Below are 22,445 nucleotides of genomic sequence, written 5' to 3'. Positions count from 1 at the left end.
AAATGTGCGGGAGTGTTTCTGGATGCTGTTCGTTCCCACTGATCTGTCTGTGTATGTTTTAGCTGATCTCACACTTTCCTGTAGCTTCACTGATACTTAAAGTTAGGTAGTGAGAGTCCTCCAGCTTTTTTCTGCTTTTCAAAATTATTTTGGCTCTTCTATATCCTCTGCTTTTTCACATAAATTTTAGAATCAGTTTGTTGATTTCTACTAAAAAAGATCTCTCTGGATTTTTGTTAGCATTGAACTGAGTCTATAGATCAGTTTAGGGAGAGATGACATCGTAACAATGTTGACTCTTGCAATCCATGAAGACAGAACCTCTCTCCATGTATTTAGGTTATTTTGGATTCTTTCATCAGTGCTTTATAATTTTCAGCAAATCAGTTTTGAAAATACGTTGTTACATATATATCTGTCGTACGAATTTTTGGTGCTATCCAAGTGGTACATTTTTAAAAAATTTAGTTACCAGTTATTAATTGCTAATCTATAGAGATATGACTGATTTTTGTGTATTGGCCTTGTATTGTCCTGTAATTTTGCTAAGTTCACATATCAGTTCTATCAGTTTTTTTAGTAAATTCTTTAGGCTTTCTATGTAGACAATCATGTTTGCAAATAGAGGCAGCTTTATCTCCTCCTTTCCAATCTTGCATGCCTTTCTTGTTCCCCAGGCTAGAACATTTCATTTACTTGGTCTTGATCCTGATCTGAGCCAGAAGTCAGTTCGGTTTTTGTTTGTTTATTTGTTTTGTTTTTACTGCTGAGTATGGTATTAGCTACAAGTTTTGTAGTTGTTCTTCATCAGAGTGAGGAAGTTTCCTTCTATTTCCAATTTTCTGAGGTTTTTCATCATAAATGAATGTTGAATTTTGTCAAATATCTTTTCTGCGTCTATTAAGATAATTATATGGTTTCCCTTCCATAGTCCCTTGAAATACACTGATTTTGGAATGTTGAACCAGCCTTATATTCCCAGAGTAAATCCCACTTGGTCATAATGTACTCTCCTTTTTATGGACTGTTGGAGTCAATTTGCTAACATCTCAGTTATAATTTTTACCTTCGTTCATGAGGAAATGTGTAGTTTTCTTTTAACATTTTTGTGTGGTTTTGGTATCAGAGTAATGTTGGCACTGTAAGTTGGGAAATGTTCCCTCCTCTTCTACTTTGCAGAAAAGCCTGTGTAGATTGGCATTTTTTCTAACACATGTTTGGTAGAGTTGGCCACTGAAGATATTTGGGCCTGGGGTTCTTTGCAGGAAAGTTTTTAACTATGAATTCAATTTCTTTAATAAACATGGGTCAATTCTGTTTACCTGTTTTTTTCTTAGATAAGAAAAAGTCAACAAATCTTAAGTAAGATTTGGTCATTTATATCTTTCAAGGAATTCCTCCGTTTCACTTCACTTTTCAAGGACTTCGGTTACAGTTATTTGTAAAACCCCTTATTAACCTTTTAGTGAGTATAGATTTTGCAGTGATGTTCCCTCTTTCATCCCTGAACTGGTAGTTTGGATTTCCTCTAGAGTTTTCCTAGTCATTCTGGCTAGAAATTTATCTAATGTATTGACCTTTTTAAAGAACAGGTTTTCACCTTCATTGATTTTTCTTTATTATTTTTCTAACTTCTACTTTATTGATTTCTGTTCTTACCTTTATTTCTGCCTTCCTTCTGCTTACTTTGGGTTTAATTAATTCTTCTTATTCCAGTTTCTTAAGGAAGAAATTTAGATCATTGATTTGAAACTTCTTTTTCCCAACAAAAGTGTTAAATGCTGTGAATTCTGTTCTAAGTCCAGCTTTAGCGTATCCCACAAATTTTGATATGTTTTCATTTTCATTATGTTACAAACATTTTCTAACTTCCCTGTGACTTCCTCAGGGTTATTTACACATGTATTCTGTGATTTCCAACAATATTCGGGAGTTGTCTGTGTATTTTTCTGTTGTTGATGTCCAGCTTAATGCTGTGATGGTCAGAAAAATACCCCGTATAATTTATTTTCTTTTTTTAATAGGTAAAGTTTGTTTTATGGCCTAGAAATGACCTATCTTGGTGAATATTCCATGTTTACTTGCAAGGCACCTGTTTGTTCTCATCTGGCATGTGTTCTGTAAATGTCAATGAGGCCAGGCTGCTTGATAATGCTGTTCAGGTCTTGTTTGCATTCTTATTGATTTTATGTCTACTTGTTACATCAATTACTAAGAGAAGTGTGTTGAAATCTCCAACTGTAGTTGGGGGTATTTGTCCATATTTGCTTGCATTTCAGTCTCACATATTTTGATGCTCTGTTTTAAGATGCATACACACTTGAGATTGTTACATCTTCTTGATAAATTGCCTCATTTATCATTATATAATGTCCAGCTCATTCCTTGCTCTGAAATCTACTTTGTCTGATATGAATATGGCCTCTTCAGCTTTCTTTTGGTTAGCGTTCACACAGTGCATCCAGCAGTGTGCTGGGGAATGTTTAATAACTAGCAATCTGATAAATAAGAAATAAAGCCCTCATTTGCAGATTCTGCTGACTTTCATGATGGAAGTACTTTCATCATGGCTGATTTCAAGTTACGAACGGGACATCATCGAACACAGGGTGGGGAAGAGATGCTCTCAGTCTGCGCTTATGAACCAGTATCAGCCTTTCTAGCAAAACCTGATTAGGTCTTTTCCATCCCCTTATTTTTACCCCATCTGTGTCTGTATATTTTATGTACATGTCTTGTAGGCAGTCTTTTTTATCTAGTCCAACAGTCTCTCTTTCCATTGAGATTGAGACCATCTATACTTGATAAAATTATTGACATGGTTGGATTTAAGTCCATCATCTCACTCTTTTCTTCTATTTGTTCTATTTGGGGTTTTTTTCCTCTTTTTTCCCTTATTTTGGATTAGTTGATCATCATTTATGATTCTGCTTTAACTTCTCTATTGGTTTAGTATTTATACTTTTTATAAGCTTAGAGGTTGCCCTATGTTTATAATATACATCTTCAATTAATCAGAATCTACCTTGAAATATCAGACCACTTCATGTGTGATGTGAGAATGTTATAGTAATATGCTCCCAAGTCTTGCAATCCATCTTTTGTTTTATTGTGCTATAAATACATAATTAATTACTTTTCTTTTTGCTTCAGTCAGTTACATCTTGCAGTGGTTAAAAATAAGAAAAATTGATTTTATATGAACCTCCTTTTACCCATTTCCAGTGTTCTTTATTTCTTTGTGTAGCTTTGATTTCTATCTGATATCGTAGTCATTCTACCCAAAGGACTTCCTTGAGCGATTCTTACAGGGAGAGGCTACCGGCAATAAATTCTTTCATGTTTGTATTTGTTGGGGAAAAAATTCTCTATTTGCCTTACATTTTTAAAAGATATTTTAAGCGAATTCTGGGTTGACAGCTGTTTTCTCTTTCAGCATTTAAATATGTCACTCCACATTTGTATTGATTCCAACAACAAATCTGCTGTAATACCCTGGTTCCTCTGTAGGTAATAGACCTTCTTTCTTCAACTGCCTTCAGGATTTTCTGTTTCCCTTTGTTTTAGATAGATGTGCCTAAGTGTGTTGTTTTTCTTTCTTTTTGATGTTTATCCTGATTGATGTTCTCTGAGCTTAGATCTGTGGCTCATTTTTGGGAAATTCTTTGTCATTATCTGCAAATACTTCTCTCTCTCTCTTTCTCTCTCTCCCTCTCTCTCTTTCTTCCCTCCACTTTGGGGGTTTCAATTATGATAATTTAGACCTTTGATATCTTCCCGCAGCATCTGGATGCTCTGTGTGTTTCTCTTTCTTTCACTTTTTTCTCTCAATGCTCCGTTTTCGGTCATTTCTTTTGATTTATCTTCAAGTTCACTCCTTTTCTTTACTGTCTATTGATGAGCCTGTTGAAGGCATGCCCCCTCTCTGGCAGTACGTTGGGTTTTCTTAATTAACATTTACACCTTTTTTTAAAAAATAATTTCCATTTTCTGCTGAGATCCCCATCTTTTAATGCATGTTGCCCACCTTTTCCATTAAGAGATTTTGATATAGTTTTAATCCCTTGTCTGTTAGTTCTAATATCTAGTCCCTCTCTGAGTATATTTCTGCTGGTTGCTTTGTTTCTTCACATTGGGTTTTTGTTTTTCCTTTTGCTTTGTCATGTGTCTTGTAACTTTTGGTTAAAAACTGGACATCCAGGGGAGGGTATATTTCTTTCTTTTTCTGGCTTACTTCACTTCGAATGACAGTCTCCAGGTCCATCCATGTTGTTGCAAGTGGCACTGATTTATTCTTTTTCGTGGCTGAATAGTATTCTATTGTATAAATATACCACAGCTTCTTTACCCAGTCATCTATAGATGGACATTTAGGTTGTTTCCATGTCTTGGCCATTGTAAATAGTGCTGCTATGAACATTAGGGTGTATATATCTTTTTGAATTAAAGTTCCCTCTGGATATATGTCCAGGAGTGGGATTGCTGGACCATATGGTAAGTCTATTTTTACTCTTTTGAGGAATCTCCAGAATACATCTGTGAGTCTGTTTCTGTTTTGTATATAAGTTCATTTGTCTTATTTTTTTAGATTCCTCATACAAGTGATACCATATGGTATTTTTCTTTCTCTTTCTGACTTACTTAGTATGCAAAGGTCTTTTTTAAAAAATCAGGTAAGTTAGTCTGGCATGTAGTCTGGAGTAGTTCTCTGGTGCTGGTGCATCAGTTGCTGCTTCCGCACCTCATCAGAGCCTCTGTATTTACTCAACAAGATAAACTTCCCCTGTTCTTCCTCTTCCCATGCAGACATGTGAGGTCCTCCTGATCCACACCTGAGCAGTGTCTTATATACCTTAATGAAATGAGTCTTGTGTTGCTATTAATGCTACTAGCATCCCCTGAGAGAGAGAAATTGTCAGACTGATGCAGCAGTTTCATTTCATCTCAGATGAATGTGTGTGTGACACCTGAGTTCACCTACCAGGATATAAAGCCAAAGAAACATGAATTCCCCCCAAGGGGTCCAGACAGAGGCTAGGCATGCTGCCGATCCCTGCTCTCACGGCTTTTCAGCACACTTTAATGCAAAGAATGATGAGAGAGCTCTTAAATCATCCGGAGGAACATATACAAACACGTACCTCTGTGAGTTGGGCTTCGGTTTGTGTGTGCATTTCATTTCTCCTTCAATAATGAATTGATATAATAATAACTTGCTCACATCTGTTGGGACCTTGCTAAATACATCAGTCTATGTTTTAATTGAGTCATGTACATTATCTCCCTATGGGGCGGGTGCTGTTATTATTCCATGAATTCTGAGACTTCTGCAGAGGTTAAGTGCTTGCCCAGGGGTCAGCAGCAAAGGGAGCCACTGAGACCCAACGCCAGGACTCTGTGACTTCAGCCTCGGCTACTCTGATCCCCTGAGCACCTACTTCTAGACCAGCTTCATGCTAATCCCTGAGGTTATGGCCCTGACCTAGTCATATCCCTGTGCAAAGAGCTCACAGTCCAGTGAGGAAGGCAGACATGTGCATCCTTGATTACAATATGGCATGATCAGGGCGGCAGGGGAGGAACAGTCAGGGTTTGGTGAGAATTGAGAACATAGATGGATGTACTTGGTCAGGAGAGGGGAAAATAGGAGAGCTGAGGAACAGGAGCGGACTTGATGAGCACTCCACAGGGAGGCAGAAAATTTGGACTGGATTTTGAAGTATGAGTAGGAGTTCATGAATATAAAGACTAGGATAAAGACTACCAGGCAAGTCATAGAAGATGAAAAATAAAGCATGCCCTATTATTTGAGGTTGGCCCAATGGGCATAATAATGACAGTGGCCAAAATATGAGAAGGGTGGAGCCTGGCTTTGGGAAGTTTTCACGCTAAGGAGTTTGAACTTTATTCTACAGTAAGTAGAAAAATTTGGAGTGATGTTAATTAAGTGATGTGAACATGTGAATGATAATGCAACAACGTTAGATTGCATTTATTGAGAACTTTGTGCTCAGTAAAACATGCAGAATGTCAGTTTTCTCTTCACGATAACATCGTGTAGCAGACGTTACTATTCCTCTTCACAGATGAGGAAAACCGAGGTACCAGCAAGAGGATAGGCAGCTTGCCCCGGCGCTGCAGGTTAAGCTGCAGGTCTGAATCGTCACCACACTCAGTCCCTCCGTTTCACTGATGCTACTGACTTAGAATGCTATCTCAGGAGCAGGTACAGCGGGATTAAAGAGCCCCGGGCTGGCGTAGGTGGGGGCCTGTCATGAGTGGAGGCAGTGATGAAAAAGGACCAGAGAGGAGAGGAAGATTCTGGAAGGGAAAGATGATGAGTCTTGAGAATCAATCGAATGATGAAGAGCAGGGTCTGAGGGAGGGACAAAGTCTATGAGACTCCCAGGTTTCTGACTTGAGAAACTGAACAGCGGAGACCAGGGGCAGTTGGCTTGGACGGACTTAATATGCAATGCCTGTGGGGCCTCCAGGTGGAGGTGTCCAGGAGGTGGCTGGCTGCACGGATCTGGCCATCCTGCCAGCCGGGCTGGGCAAGCTGGAGACGGATCTTGCCATGAAGACAGGTTCAGTGGGCAGGAGACCTGGGCTGCAGCCCCAGCTGGGCTGGAAGTCACTGATCCTGGCGGCTTCAGATTCCTCACCTACAAAATGTAGGGTGGGAAGGAAATTACCCTGCAGGCTGACGCGCGGTAATGCTGCACTCCCGGGGCCCGAGGGAGGCGTTCGCTGTGCAGACCCATCCTGCAAGCCAGTCAGCTTGAAAGCTAGACGTGGAATAGCAGGTCGCTCTCTGCTGCGGCAATCACAGCCTTCAGGGTAATCACAGGACTAAAGCGGCAGGCTAATAATCACTCTTAGGAGGTTTCCGTGCGCTTCTCCCCATATTTTTCGTCTAAAGAGGACATAAACTCTGCTGAGCAGAAGGTGGCAAATTCCAGCAAATGTGTACTTACACTTCCTCAGGGCGGTATCGCCATCTCTTTTGGTCGATGCCCCACGTTCTGGCTTTTCTGGGAGGCCAATTCTGTGATGTGCTTTGATATCAAGACTCACTTTCCATTTAAAACCTGCATCTGCAGAATTGCTTGGCTCCTGGTGGAAAAGATCAGCGGGATGATGAGGCTGATCTGCGCACCTCACTGGGCGGGGCTGGGGAGGCAGCTCCCGCTGAGCCGGGTGTCCGCCCAGCCCAGCATAGGCATTCGCGGGCTCACAAGTATGCCTAGGAGCGTGCGGCGGCCAGCGAGGGTGCCGGGGGCGGAGCGGGGAGGGAAGCAGAGCTGCCGGGGAGTGTGACTGGAGGGCCCCTCTTGTTAATGGGCATCCTAATGGCGGACCACACATTTTTCTCTTTTGGATGATGTCAAAACCTTTCCTCAAATGTAGAATTACTGGACCTTCATAAATACACTTGATTTGGGTTCCAATTGAGTTCGCAGATTTAATATATTGACCTTAGAGAGATTTTGGAATACAAGACATATAAAGTGTATATTGTGTGTGTGTATATATATATATATATATTTTGATACATTATTTATATTTTCAGCATCTTCACAAAGCTGGTATAACTTGGCAGAAAATCTGAATTTTGAAGGAGAGCACGATTCTGATTGTCATTTTGGGTGACACTGGAGAATAGGGGAGGCCAGGGTTCAGATGAGGCTGAGAGCCTCGGTAACGGCGTCACCTGGACATGTCCCTTAACCTCTCCAAGCCTGGCTCCCTGAAATGGAAGTAATGATTGTACTTGCCTCACAAAGTCCTTCTGAGGATAAAATGAGGTAATACATGGGACACTGTGGTAAGGGCTCTGTAAGTGTTGGCTTTCCTGACCAGTAAGTTATATGCATAAAGAAGCTTAAAGAGCTTCTCACACACTGTAGATGTTTAATAAATGGCCGCATTAATATTGCAACTCTTGGTGTCATAAATGAAGCCATTGCTCGTGACAATAATGGAACAGCTGTGTTGAGCCCCTGCCTAAAAGTTGTAAGAACAGCATCCCATCCACACTGTTCCTCTCACTGCCGGCCCTGAGCCTGCCCCTTGACCTCTGTGCGCCTCCGTTTCGTCATCTGGGGCCTAGGATACTTTGAAGATGGGTGGGGTGGTTTAAAGGAGTCTCCGTGCCCTTGAAAGCTCCACGACTGTTTGGTGCAAGATGATGGCAGTTACAGTTGGCATTTCCAGTGACTTAAAATAGATTCAGGGTTGGCCCTTCGGCCACGAGGGCATTGCAAAAGTTTTTGTTTGCTTGTTTGTTTGCTTTTTTTCTGGAAGACCTTGGAGAATTTCATTCATCCATTACCCCTGCAGGTGTACCCAGACCTGAGACCCTGAACATCCTTTCTGGGCATGGCCATAGCTGACTTCAACTATCTACTTGGTTTGTCATTTGCTGTTCTGGGCAGTCAGAGCTCCCCCTTCAGAGCCCTCATCCCTCACTCTGCTCCGGGGACCCCCAGTCCTAGACTTAACAGCGTCGGCCCAGAGCATCCTGGTTCCTTCCTCGGCGAGACTCAGCAGCAGCTGGCCCAAATTCCATGCCATTGTGAAGATTAAATGAGTTAATACTTGCCAAACCCTTAAAACAAGGTTTGGCTCACGACAGATGCCTGGTATTGAGCGGTTCTTAGCAGCAGAGGCTCAGGAGCTTAGAATAGTGCTTGGCACGTTGCAGGGGCGCTATTTTTTTTATGATCATTCATTTCTTTAGTCAGTCAACGAACCTTTCCTACGTCTTCATGCCAGACAAGGCTTGGGGGTGCCAGGGAGAACATGACAGTCGCTGCCCTCAAGGAGCTCAGAGTCTAGCAAGAAGCAGACAAATAAGCAAAAATGCAGCAGGAGTGTACCGTGGAGAGGTGCCAGGGGAATTTGGGAGTAAAGAGGAAGCCCTATTCTAATCAGGAGGGAGGGGATTGTGAGATAATAATAGTGGAGATGTATTTTGAGGGGTACATGACACACATCAAGACACATGTGGAAACTGACACATTGTAACTGACTATCCTTCAGTTAAAAAAAAAGCACACAGAGTATCTGGTACACAGTCAGTTCCTGGAAGATCTGACTCTGGAGATCCACCCTTTGTGAGAGAGCCTGGTGGATTAAGGGAGAAAGCAAGAGACAGACAGACAGGGGGTTCTAGGAGCAGCAAAGACCATGTGCAGCTGGAGCCCAGGGTGGCCATGGGCAAGCCTAGGGCCATGGTAACAGCTTGGAAGATCTGCAGGCAGGGGCTGAGGTGCCTGAGTGCTGGACCACAGAATTTAGACCACCCTCTAGGCCACATGGGTTTCCAGCCCTGCTACCTGGTACTGGTCCACTGAGAAATTGGAAAGATTCCAGGATCAAGTCAAGTCAGTTTCCAAGCCATGCTTGCTATTGAGTCATTAAAGACCCTGAGGCGTCTGCAAGAAAGAATATAGTTGAACCTCATCATTTCCCAGACATGTTTGACCTCAGGATCCTTTCTCCACCAGAATCTATCAGCCTCACACAGAGCTGGCAGCATTCCTGGGGGCACGAACTGTGAAACAGCCATCATGAGAGGAGGATCTTTAAGCAGGGTACTGCTGTGATCTGAGTTGCGTATCAGAAAGGTAACTCCCCCGTCAGTAGCCAGAAGGACAGACTGGAGGAAGGGACTCTGGAGGCCAGAGGACTGGTGGGGAAGCTGGTACAGGAGACCAGGAGGAAAGAATGGGGACCTGAACGCAGGCCATGTCAATGAAGAGGAAGAAGAGGGTACAGGAGTTAATAAGGAGGTAGGGTCAACTGGCATCAATGACTGAATTTAACTGTTACAATAATGGGAACTCCCTGAAACCTGGGAGTCAGGACCGGGTGTTCTGACATGAGCCCAGGGTTGGTGAGTGGTCACCAAGGCAGACCCCTCCTGTCCCTCAAGCCTGGCAGCCAGTCCTAACACAGAGGGACGAGGACGTGATGGTTCCAAGGGACCCTGCACCTCTGCCCAGCTGGCACTCCTAGGCCGTGTACTTCTGAAGCCAACAAGTGCTGAGCTGGACCAGCTCTATGGCAGCAAGGGTGAAACTGGCGTGCAGCTTGACATGTGCTGATTAGGTGTCTGTTGTGTAGTGGGGCCCCGTGATGGAGGAGAGGAGGGTGGAAGAGTGCGTCAGGACCCACCCCAGGTAAGTCCATCACCCCGGCCGTCCCCTCAGTGTGGGAGAAGGGACTTGGGAGTCAGAAACCGAGAGAGGCCAATCCCAGCTCTGCCATCCCAGCTGCACAACCCGGAGCAAGTTCCCAGCCCCTCTCGCTGGTCTCCTAGGGCTGCACAGCAAAGTCCCACAAACGTGGTGGCTTTGAAGCAGTAGAAATTAATTCTCTTGCAGTTCTGGAAGCCAGAAGTTCAATATCCAGGTGCCCAAGAGCCAGGCCCCCTCAGAGCTCTCGGGGAGGAGGCTTCCTTGCTCTTCAGCTTCTGGGGCTCCAGGGCTTCCTTGCCTCGTGGCCACCACCCTCGAGGCTCTGCCTCCTCCCACAGCCGCCCCTGCGTCTCAGATCTCCCTCTTCTCTCTCTGATACAGCAATCCGCCATTGAATTTTGGGTCCACCAGGAATCCGGCATGATTTTATCTCTTGTCCTTGACTTAATTACATTTGCAATGTCCCTGTTTCCAGATAAGGCTCCATCCACAGGTGCTGGGCTTAGTACTTGGACATGGCCTCTGGGGACACTCGTCACCCACTGCATCCCCACTTCACATGTCTGCCTTCTCGTCCGAAACGTGGAGAGCACTGTGGTGCCTGTCTCATTGGCTGACTGGGAGGATGAAGAGGGTAGTGTGCATAAAGTAAGTCCCTAAACACCGCACCTGCCCAATGCAGTCTCCACACGCTCTGATCCATATGTGAACTGATGGCGACAGATATGTGTCCGGCACCGGCCCTTCCAGCTCCAAACCTGTATGATACCCTCTCCCGTAAGCACTGTGATCCGGGCCACCAAAGCCGTCGTGTTGGTGGCATAGGGATTATGACATAAATGTTGGTGTTCTCTCAGCCCTAAGTGTATAGCAGAGGAAAAGCTGTCACCCCCTCGGGGAGTGTGGTCACAGGCTGCAGACAGGTCTCACTTGGTCATGACAGCCGGAACAGAAGGGCTCAGTGGCCGCTTCTACCCTGAGTTCCAAATGGGCTTGGGGCTGCCAGGCATGACAAGGATGTATGGGGACCACCCGGGCACACCGCCACCCCTGCACTCGAGGGCGCGTCCCTGCCTGCTGCGCCGTGTGAGCCGGGGGCTGGGCCCGCAGCTGTCAAGCACGATGCGCCTCCTTCTCTCCCGGAACCCTTAGCACAGCGGGAAGGACAAGTGCGCAGATTGTGATGCGGGGAAGGAAGCCCTTCTAGGCTGGAGCTCAGCCTCGGGCTCCGTGGGATGCAAAATAGCCCAGCTCAGAGCCCAGAGCATGCTAGGAAATCAAGTATTTATTCGCTGGGTGTTTTTTTTTTCTTTTTATTGAAGTTTAGTTGATTTGCAGTGTTGTGCGGGTTTCTGGTGTGCAGCATGGTGATTCAGTTATACATGTGTGTACATATTCTTTCTCATTATAGCTTATTAAAAGGCATCGAATATAGTTCCCTGTGCTGTGCAGTAGGACCTTGTTTATCTATTTTATGTATAGTGGTTTGTATCTGTTAATCCCGAGCTCCTAATTTATCCCTTCTCCCTCTTTCCCCTTTGGTCACCATCAGTTTGTTTTCTTGTCTGCGAGTAGGTTTCTGTTTTGTAAACAAGTTCATTTGGCTTCTCTTTTTAGATTCCACATGTAAGTGATAACATGCGATACTTGTCTTTCTCTGTCTGACTTACTTCACTTAGTAGGATGATCTCTAGGTCCATCCATGTTGGTGCAGATTGCTCACCGGGTGTTTAATGAACAGGTACGCTCACCACCCTTGAATTCAGGTTGATCTAGGATGGATGGGAAGAAATGGACAAAAAGGTGTTGGAAATGCGAAACTCAGCGGGTCTGGAGACTGACAGGTCAGGAGGCTGAGAAGGATGAAGTTTGGCTGATGCCTAGGCTGCCTGGGTGGACCGTGGGGAGGCCAAGTATGCTAAGAAGGTGAGGTTTGAATGATAATTCTGCTACTAAAACCAGGCCCAAGATTTCTGGAGCATTCACTGTGGACCAGCCAGGCACCGGGCTTAGCGCTCAGCATGCATTTTTTCCTTCATCCTCATAAGAACCCTGTGAATAAACTGTTACTATTGCTCACATTTTACAAAACTGAGGCAAAGAGGCTTGTTCACTCAGCTTTGGCCACACTGACCTTCCTGGTTCCCAGCACAACATCTTGCTTTCTTTGTGAGATTCAAATAATCCAAAGAAATATTTCCTCCAACTCCCAGTCCCAACGTCCCCCTGATGTAGACTGAGGATGTTTTTGCACTTAAATGTTGCTACGAACCTATTTCACCTTGGGGTTCGGCCAGTGTGTAAGGCAAACCTCAGCCTTGCTCCTCCCTGCTGTGTGACTTCCTGGACACTGCTGTCCCTCTCTGAACCTCTTCAGTGAAATGGGTCCAATGAAAATATGACCCTGAGGTTGTTGAGAAGAGGAAAGGAGAACCCTCGGGTGAATGTGCTATAAAATACAAAGGCAGTGGAGAGGGTCGCTGGAGGGCAGCTGAGATCTGGCCATCCGTTGGATTCAAGTGTCCAGGTGCCAATCCAGAGTCCAGATTCGAGCATCCACGTCCACCCTCATCAGCCTTGTCTGACCCTTCCTGCTCCCATGCCATCCGAATGCTTGTCTGAAAACTGAGTCAAGACATCTTTAATCACAACGTGTCCTGGTTCTCTGAGGCAGTTTGGCTGCTCTGACGCCTGTGAAAGGGAAGTATGTCTACAAATTAACTTGCTAGAAATTAAGCACATTTCCCAAAACTTTCCTGGAAGCCAGTGTGAGCAATCAGAGCCTGGGATGCGCTCCTGCCTGAGGAGTTGGGGCTGAGGCAGTGAGATGAACCACCACCCAGCAGCTTAGGATGCGGCAGGGCCAGGAGACCCCCAGGACAACGGCGGTCCCTTGAAGTGGGAGTGTCCACCACACCCTGGCCTCTACCCTCCATTTGTTTTATAATTGAGATGGAATTCACATAATGTAAAATGAACTGTTCTGAAATGAACACAGTGGCTCTAGTGCATTCATAGTGTTGTGTCACCACCACCTCTGTCGAGTTCCAGAGCATTTTCATCACCGAGGGGAACCCGAGTGAGCAGTCACTCCCCATCCCCTCCTCCCCCAGGCCTGGCAGCCCTGACCCGCCTTCTGTCTCTGTGGAATTTCTTATTCTGGGTGTTTCCTATTAGGTGCCACCTGGGCTAAAATAAGGTTGTTTCTGAGTCAGGCGCCAGGCACAGAGGGCTCTAACCATCCTGGCTGTCAGGACGTCTGATCCCATGTCGGTACCAGAGCCAGAGGGACATTTGTCAAGTTTCTAAACCCCTTAGGGGCGCAGTTTCTTCATCTTAACTCAGATGTTACCTACCCTCTGCTGACCGTGACTCACGGTCCAGCAAACCCACGTCCTCCTGGGCTTTCCCTGACTCTCCCCGTGGAACCCTCCTCGGGATGCTCTGCATTCTGCCCCAGGTGTCACACCGGTGTCTCCTCTCATGCCTGCATCTTGTTCTCAGCTGGCTCGTGGCTTACGGAGGGCAGGAACCACATGGCATAGTGGACGGAATACTGGCCTTGCCATCCAAAATGCGGGGTCCCAGGCCCCGTATCCTCTCTCCAATGGGCAGTGAATGGAAAGTGAGGTGTACAGTGATGTTCTTTTGTCCTGTCTTTGGCAGCTCCGGAAGTGTTCCAGGTGTACGTGGACGGAGGCCCCGGGTACTCATACCCCGTTGACTGGTGGTCTCTGGGCGTCACGGCCTACGAGCTGCTGCGGGGCTGGGTAAGACGCGCACCTGCGTGGTGAACGCCGGGGCTGTGGGGGCGGGGCTCAGGTCCTACCAGGCGTGGGTGGAGTCAGCCGGCCTCGCCTCTGGGTCCGCGCACCGTGTCCGGACAGGAGCCCAGATGTCAGTCCTGATTGCCTGTGTGCCAGGTCCAAAGTCCTGAGCATTAGGAAGGTCTTAGCAAGCTTCCGATCCAGCCCTCATTCTATTCGTGGGGAAAGGGATGTCTGGAGAGGAAGGGTCTGGAACAAAGCCCAGCAGCCGATCAGTGGCAGCTCAAACACCCAAGGCCCCTTGGTCCTGTGAATTCAGACGCTGACCTCTTTCCCACCCACAGCACAGTGCACCCGTGTGTGACTTTCCAGCTGGTTTTTTCTTTTTTTTGTTTGGTTTGGGTTTTGTTCCAGTCTTCCTCCAGTACGTAGCTCAGTGTCCTATAAAAATGGGGCATTCAGTACGACATAATTTTGTTTTGTTTCATTTAAATTTAATAGCCGAAGATGACTAACAGGGCTATTTGGCAACTAATAACTCACAGTTTTATTTTAACAGAAAGATGGTGCCATCAGGACTTCTACCGCCTCTGCATCTCCCCAGCCACCTCCCGCACCTGGTGTCACCCTTGTCTTTGACCCCAGTCAACGCCTGTCCTTAGGGCTGGGCAGACAGAGGAGGTGGGGGCGTGGAGAGGCCGGTGGGTAGTAGAGGGAAGGTGTCCAGAGCTCCTGGAGGCGGAGGGCAGAACTAAGGGCGCTGGATTCATATGCCCGGTGGCGGGCTCAACCACGGGACAAGGAGTCTGTGTATCAGCCCAGCCAAGGGAGAGGAGTGGCCTTGGGGTTGAGCACTGTCTGCTTATCTTTGGTAGAACACTGTGCCAGGAGTCAGAAACCAGGATGGACGTGAACTCTGTGATTTCATTCCTCCAGATTGGCTGTCTGCATTTGGGAAGGGTTTTCAATTTTTCAAGCCATGTTTCTTGAAACTTCAGGACCCTGCAGGGGGTGATTCATGGGGAAGAAATACTTCTCCAGACTTTGGGGGTTTAAATAGCCTGAGGACCTGCTCTTCCCTTTCATCCATTCTGTGTTTGGGATTTGGGGAAAATGATTTGGGGAGAAAAAACACTGGGTGAGATGGTCCCCCAGGCCCAGCTCAGCTCTAACAGTTAAAAGTACAGGTCTGTGGCAGTCCTTGTCCTCTTTCTTCTATTTCTTGGTAAATTGGCAATTGTTCTGTAAACTGAGTTTCCCGGAATAGTGAGACGCCCGCAGCGCGTAATGGGTGCGCCCGCTGCCCTGCTGCCGAAGCCGCTTTCACCGCAGGACGTGTAGTCTCTTTGCCTCATGAGTATCGCTCGGTTTTCTGAGTCAACACATCCTAAGGCCAGTCAGTGAGAAGTAAGCATCAGCAGAGTTCTCTACCACAAGCAGATGGAGCATCGATCTTCACATTTGCCGGTGTTCTTGTAGAAGGACCTGGGTTTCTCCACAGCCACCCACAGAGGTCAAGGCTGAGCCTGGAGCCTAAAGGGGCAGGGCTGGTTTTAACCATAGTGTTCCAAGTCCATTTCCAAATGGATTAGGGCTCCGTCGGCCTCATGGCTTATTATAGTTACCATTATCATCGTCGTGGTTATTTTTATTAGTCTGGTTCTCTCCACCTCTGGAGGGAACTACAGAGAGGCAGAGAGTGATGCGAGGGTCTGATGGGAAAGCAGAATTCACGGATGCCTGGAAGTAACCAAGAAGGAAACAGAGAATGAGACAGAAATGATAAACGTCTTCACACGTGTAGCTAGCTGGTTCTCCAGTGGGGTGCTTGGGTTCCCGGGCTCTGGTAGGAAGGGCAGAGGAGGAGAATCTGGGTCTTGGTGGGACGTTGGGAAAGTCGCTTTTCATCTCCCAGCCTCAGTTTCCCAAACTTTAAAATGAAAAGCTGAAGGGGGAAGGGATAGCTCAAGCGGTAGAGTGCGTACTTAGCAGTGCACGAGGTCCTGGGTTCAAGCCCCAATGCTCCCTCCAAACATAAATAAATGAACCTAATTACCTCCCCCCAAAATAATAAAAATAGACTTATAAATAAACAAATAAACAAACAAACAAACAAATTAGATAGGTGAGCCTGCGTCATCTCCCAACAGCCCTCCACCTGTGGTCGCTGTGTTCCAGGGCGGGGCTGGGATGGGAGTCAGAGAAATGGCCTTTTGAGAGGCAAAAAGATGATAAGAAGCAATCCTGAATGGTTCAGACACCTACGTCTCAGCCCCCGGCTTGTCTTCAGGTGCTGGCCAAGCCCTGGTACCCAGCATCCTCCCCTGCGCTGCGCCCTAAACCCCCGACAGTGCCTCCCAGCACCCAGCCCGCACCCGAAGCCTCTAGTACTGCTGTCTCCCTCAAGGCAGCGAGCCCAGGTGGGCAGGGCCTCTGCTGTCTTGCTCGCACCGGGGGCGCAGTCTACAGAGGGCACTAGCACATCCCAGGAGCGACGTGGGAATCAGACACCTCTGATCAGAACTCTGTGTGGACTGGCACGGGGGGGGGGGGGGGGGGTTGTAGGAGCCTGCTGGGGCTGCTGAGACAAAATGCGACAGCCCGGGTGGCTGAACAACAGAAACTTGTTCTCTCACGGTTCTGAGGGCTGGAAGTCCAAGGTCAAGCTGTCCAAGGGTCGACTCCTTCTGAAGGCTGTCTCTGCGTGTGGACGGCCATCTTCCCCCTGTGTCTCTTTGTGGGGTGTCCCCTCTACATATCTCCCTTATGTCCTCGGTCCCCATTTTAGGTTTCCCCTGTTGATAAGCACCGCAGTCACACTGGATCAGGACCCACCCTCGTGACCTCATGTTGACTTGATTACTTCTGTAAACACTCTAGTCTCCAAGTAAGGTCACATTTGGAGGTGCTGGGGTTCACACGAATTTGGGGGAGATGATACGCCCATGACGGTAGTGGTCGGGCGGGCTGGGGGTTCACGCTGCCTGAGCTTTCATCTCGGTGCTACCACAACCACATCCCAGTTCTGGGGCGCCGGTTCGTCTTCTGTAAAGTCGTACTCATGGTAGCGAACTGAGGAAGACGCGGGAGCTCTGGGCCTCGCGCTAAGCACTGTCAATGCACGTTCACTCTGATTTCTGGTCACGGTTGTTGTTACTGGTGGAATGCGAAGGGATCTCGCACATACAAAAGCAGGCAGCAGCTCTGGGCGGAAATTTGAACATTTTAAAACTGAAACCATACTCCACTTCTCATTAAATGAAAAGATGTTTGCAGAAATCGTTAAAGCATGTTAGCGTATCAAGCTAATTGGACTTTCTAGGGAGCCCACAGTTTTGGGGTTTGCATGTTGGGCAGAAGGGGGATGCCCGATTCAATTAACAGATGAGGGAGGAACTGCCCCTCAGGAAAAGGCCCCTTTCGGGAGGCACAGACACACCCGTGTGGGCGGGCATCTTCCGTGGGCCCAGGGGGTGGGTGGTGGCCCCGGGTACAGATAAAGATGCTCCTTCATTCCTGGGAATCGTAGCCCACCCAGGGCTCAAAACTGCCTCACCTCCCTGGGTTGGCCCCTCCTCTTCACAGCAGCCCCGTGGGAGTCCAGGTTCCATGAGGTTGGAGCTGGCACCTTACACACCGCGGGAGCCCAGATGGCGTCTAGGCTCATGGTCAGCGTTCAGTCAACAGCTGTGGGTGGACTGGCCATCATCCGTGTCACTGTTGTGCTCTGGGACCTGCTGGATGGCAGACACTGCTCGGGGTCCTGAGAACACAGAGGTGGGGTGATATAGTCCCACCTTTCAGGGGTCCCCAGTAGGAATTCCACACCAGAGAGTAAGTTCATGTGGGTTAACAGTGAGCTCAGTCCTCCAGATTTCTCCAGGATCAGTTTATTGTTGAAACACACTTGCTTAGGAAACAACTTCCTGCCTTCGCCCTGAGTCGTGTGACCACGGTGCAAACCTGAGAGCATCTCGGACCACGCAGCCAGGTGTTCTGGGGGGGGAGGGAGTGTCGGAGGGAGTGAGGCGACGTGCAGACACTGTCCAAGCCTCTTCCCCAGGGTCCCGGTCAAGAAAGTCTTCCGGAGCTTTGAGAGGTGCTTACAAGCAAGAAACTGCCCGAGGCAATGTCAGGAGAACTCTTCAGAAGGTTTAATGCTCTGCCAAGCTGGGGAATTGTACCGAGCTGGGGAACTGGGAGAGAACAGGGCTTCAGGGCTTATGCATCCTCCCCGGAGGGGAGAGGGGATGGCAGGAGGAAGAGACCCAGCCTCCCCACGCCCTTCCCCCGACCCGGCCCTGCTCACTCCTGGCTGCCTCGGCCCGGCCCCGGCAGGGAAGGTACAGCTAAGGCCCGCCGGTAGGTGGGGGGCTGTGGATGGTGAGAGCCTGGGCGTGGAGTGGGGACTCGGGCTAGGCTGAGGGTGTGGGTCCTGTCTCCGCCGGTTACAGCCTGTGTGACCTTGCCAGGTCACCTACCCTCCTGGGGCCGGAGGGATCAGCCATGTAAGAGGAACACCCCTGTTACCTGAAGGGGAAGAACAAATCATGCCGGGTAATGACAGCTTTAACCACGTCGGCGGCCTCTTCCACTTGCGCACGCTCTCTCTGATACCACCTGTTGTCCTTGGGTTGCAGAGACCGTATGAAATCCACTCGGCCACGCCCATCGACGAGGTCCTCAACATGTTCAAGGTGGAGCGTGTCCACTACTCGTCCACGTGGTGCAAGGGCATGGTCGCCCTGCTGAAGAAGGTAAGAGGGCAGCCGCCAGCCCACCCGGCCAGGGAGCTGGTCCCCGGGTGCAGAAACAGGCACACCAGCGAATTAAGGAGTGAGAGGACGAATGGCGTGACAGTGGTGGAAATGATAAAGGAAGCAGGGCTCTGGCGCCTCATCGCCTCATCGTCTGCTCTCACCGTCTCGCAGGAAGGCCGCAAAGCCCCTGCTGGACAGTGGGGTGTGGCGTGGCGTCCTGTCGGTGACAAAGCCCTCAGGCTCTTTTCACTCTGCTCCAAGCTCTGAATAATTAGAAATACTTAATGCACGTGGTTCCTTAAAAATTTTATAGTCTTTTAACTCACTGAGCTTTAAGAAATTGGGCATCTCCTGACTTTTTCCAGGAACTATTGCTGTTAGAATAAAGCAGAAGTTCTCCAAGTGTGGTTCCTGGACCAGCATCACCTGGGAGCTTATCAGAAATGCAGATCCTCATCTGGAATCTGCAGACCTTCTGAATTACAAACTGGGGCGGGCCGCTTGTCTGTGTTCTGATAAGCTCTCCGGGTGGTCCTAGGTCCTAGGGCGGGCTGGAGTTCCCACAGGCCATGGGTCGTGGCGCCCTCCTTCTGAGGCTGGTGTTCAGCTAAACTCGCTCGGAACCTTTCAAGACACAGGGTTGAGCCTTGCATGTGGTTGGCACCAGTCACCTTTAATAAAAGAATGACAGCCGCCAGCACTGGTTGGGGGAACGTTAAGTTCCGGGCCACGCGGCGGCTCTGCTCACTCAGTAAGCCCTGCGAGCGGAGGGATGTCATTACCCCCATAGCAGAGATGAGAACGCTGCGGCTTAGAACACTGGGCTGTTAGAGGGCAGGGGAGGAACTGAATCCTAGCTCTCCACACTGCGGATGTCAGCTCTTAATCCCTGTACCACTGTGGATGACTTGTGGGATTACTCCTGAGTTAAATTGCTATAGAGGAGTTTCAGCGCTTGGGTTTTGGCCGTCAGTGGTCCTGAACTCCAGCTGCTAATGGAATCATCTGGAGTCCCTACACATGCTAACACCTTCCCCTCCCGCTCACCCAGAGAGTCAGGGAACTAGCTGCTGCCCTGAAAGGTGAAACCCCCCACCCTGCCCAGGGCACTGAGGTGGCATCTCTGAATCTGCATCTGTCATCCTGGGGCAGCCCCTAGAGAGAGGCCACCAGGATCATCAGCAGGTGGGACCCTGCCCGGTGTCCCTCACGTGGTGTGACTCCAGCCCCCTGGCTGCAGTGATAGGAGGGAGAAGACTGGTAGGGGGTCCTGATGCTGGCCCGCACCTGCCAGCAGCTGGGTGTGGCATCCTGCCTTACCACATGGCGGGTGCTGACCAGTCCCCGTCGGGTCTCGTCCGAGTCATGAGCTGGAGGTGGAAGAGTTACCTTTACTCTTCCGGCTTTCCGAGGAGGAGGCGCGCAGAGCAGCCACTCACCTGGCTACCAAGTGGCCGTCCCAGGGCTGGACCCCAGCTTTCATCTTTAGCCCAGGTGTTCTTTGCACCGGATAATCCCCTCTGGATGCAGGAGAATATTGTATAGCTGTTTGTGTTCTTACCAGCATCACCCGTTGTTAGCAGAAACTCTATTTGAGGAGAGGCTAAAATTGTCCCCTTGGCTACAAATGAGGGCCACTCCATCAGGCTGCAGAGGTCACCTCAGAGCTGTTCAGGGATAAATTTGATAATGCTTTTGTGTATCCCGTTACCGAGCTGAAAGTCCTAAAACAAGGTGGCTAATTCTTTTTATTTTTAATTGGAAGCCTCTGCAGACATCAGTGAGAGGTGACATGTCACAGGGTGTGAGTCCCTGAAGGGAGCACAGTGGTTGAAAATCTGGTCCCTGCCTAAGAGCCCCTGGCTGGATGACCTTGGGCAAGCAGCCTGACCCCTCAGTTCCTGGCTGTACAGAGATGGGTGTAGGTGACGCTTCCAACCACAGCAGCCCAGACAGGGCATGACATTAATGGAACGTGAAAAGTAGGGGCACCTTCATTTTCCCACGAGTCCCCGCTAACCTCGGGGAGGGGGTGCACCGCCCAAGCTAACACGTTTGCCCTTTGCCTGCAGCTCCTGACCAAGGACCCCGAGAGCCGCCTGTCCAGTCTCGGTGACGTCCAGAGCACACCCTACTTGGCCAACATGAACTGGGATGCGGTGTTTGAGAAGGCGCTGACACCTGGCTTTGTGCCCAATGTGAGTGAGGTCCCGTCCGGTGGCATGCTGCCCTCTGCAGGGTCCCCCACCTGCGCGTGCAGGAAAAGCCTACAAGCTGGCCAGTGGGGCCCTTACTGGTCATGGTCACTTGAGCACCAGAGGGATGAGTTTCACTGAGATTCAAGATGGATTTGAACCTGATTTCTGATGTCCAGCTGGGCAGCTTCTCTCCCTGGAGCAGGTCCTCGTGGGCACAGAACCTCCCATCTCTTACTGAATCACATCCATGATGCACACAGGTCCAGGCCCCGGAGGGAGAGGGGCTGGCAGGAGCAGAGTGAGCCCTGCTTTCATGGAGCCAACTGTCCAGTAGAGAAAGACATTGGGCCACCAGTAAGTGTATAACCTGACTCCAGGTAGTGATGTGGGTGATTACCATGCACAGAAGAACTAAGACAAACGAGACCAGGATGAAGGCTGAAGAGGCAAGGGCTGCTCTGAGGCAGAGTTGGCAGAGATCTGAACTTGGCGAGGGAACCAGGCTTACGGGGACGGGGACGGGACCGAGCCTTCCAGGCAGAGGGAACAGCAAGATTACATGCCGCCTCAGGGCAGCCAAAGCTTGGGTTTCAAGGAACAGTGAAAAGGTTTTATGGCAGGAGCTGAATAAAATAGAGAGAAAATAATAGGGAATGAGGGTGGGAGGGGCCACAGCCCGTACCCTGGAGGCTTCCAGAGGCCGGAATAAGGGTTTCAGACTATGTCCTCCAAACACCGGACTGTTGTCTGCGGGGAGGTGAAACCCCGTGGGAAACAGGTCTGGGGCGGGGGCAGGGGAGCTGGGGGCTGGGGCGGGCGCTGGTCTTGCATTTCCCCGGGAGTCTGCAGAATGCACTGAAGGAGGAGCGATCAGTGGGACAGAAGTCCTGGGCTACAGTCCAGCGCCGCCACCTCTGTGCTGTGACCCCAGTGCATATTTCTGACCAGGGGAAGCCTGCCTTCTCCGAGTCCCCAACCCAGAGCTGCCTCTGTCCGCCTCAGGGGGCTCCCTGCCTCCTCACAGCCCCTTGGACAGCTGTGTGGAGACGGGTGCCCAAGGCTGTGACATAGTGGCTGCTCAGCTACGGCCCTTTCCCCTCTTCCCACTGTAGGAGTTCGGGGGCTCTGCCTGGCCAGCTGTGGGCTCTCTGTGCGGGGTGTGTCGCCCGTGCAGCCTGTGCTCGCGGAGCATGTGCATATGCAGACGCTGTGCACAGTACCCGGTGAATCCCTGGTAGTGAAAAGTCACAGCACCAGTTGTCAGGGAGCTTTCAGGCCGGAGCAGGGCCCCTCACGGGTGCTCTGCGGGCGTCAGGGCCGGGCATTTCATTGTGATGGGTGCTGTCCTGTGCATCGAGGCTGTTAAGCAGCATCCCAGGACTCTGCCCACGAGGTGACAGGAGCACTTCCCATTTGTGACACCAAAAGTGTCTCCAGACATTGCCAAGTATCCCCTCTGTACAAAGACACGTGTAATAAACCAGGGCTGCGTCCTAGGAGGCCTGCAGCAGCTGG

The 22,445-nt window shown here is 49.1% G+C and overlaps 1 protein-coding gene across 4 annotated transcripts in view; it reads left to right on the top strand.

Moving 5' to 3' along the window:
* STK32B (serine/threonine kinase 32B) overlaps positions 1 to 22,445 on the top strand; it is a 306,224-nt gene that overhangs the window by 259,942 nt on the left and 23,837 nt on the right. For all 4 annotated transcript variants that reach the window (XM_032493856.1, XM_032493852.1, XM_032493858.1 and 1 more), the window contains 3 exons: positions 13,872 to 13,975; positions 18,613 to 18,729; positions 20,805 to 20,930. In XM_032493856.1, the coding sequence (XP_032349747.1) occupies positions 13,872 to 13,975; positions 18,613 to 18,729; positions 20,805 to 20,930 (347 nt within the window). The remainder of the gene's footprint in view (positions 1 to 13,871; positions 13,976 to 18,612; positions 18,730 to 20,804; positions 20,931 to 22,445) is intronic.

This window comes from Camelus ferus, chromosome 2, assembly GCF_009834535.1.
Source record: "Camelus ferus isolate YT-003-E chromosome 2, BCGSAC_Cfer_1.0, whole genome shotgun sequence".
Classification (NCBI taxonomy): domain Eukaryota; kingdom Metazoa; phylum Chordata; class Mammalia; order Artiodactyla; family Camelidae; genus Camelus; species Camelus ferus.
Note: the sequence above shows the minus strand (reverse complement) of the source record. Positions and strands in the feature narration are given on the sequence as shown.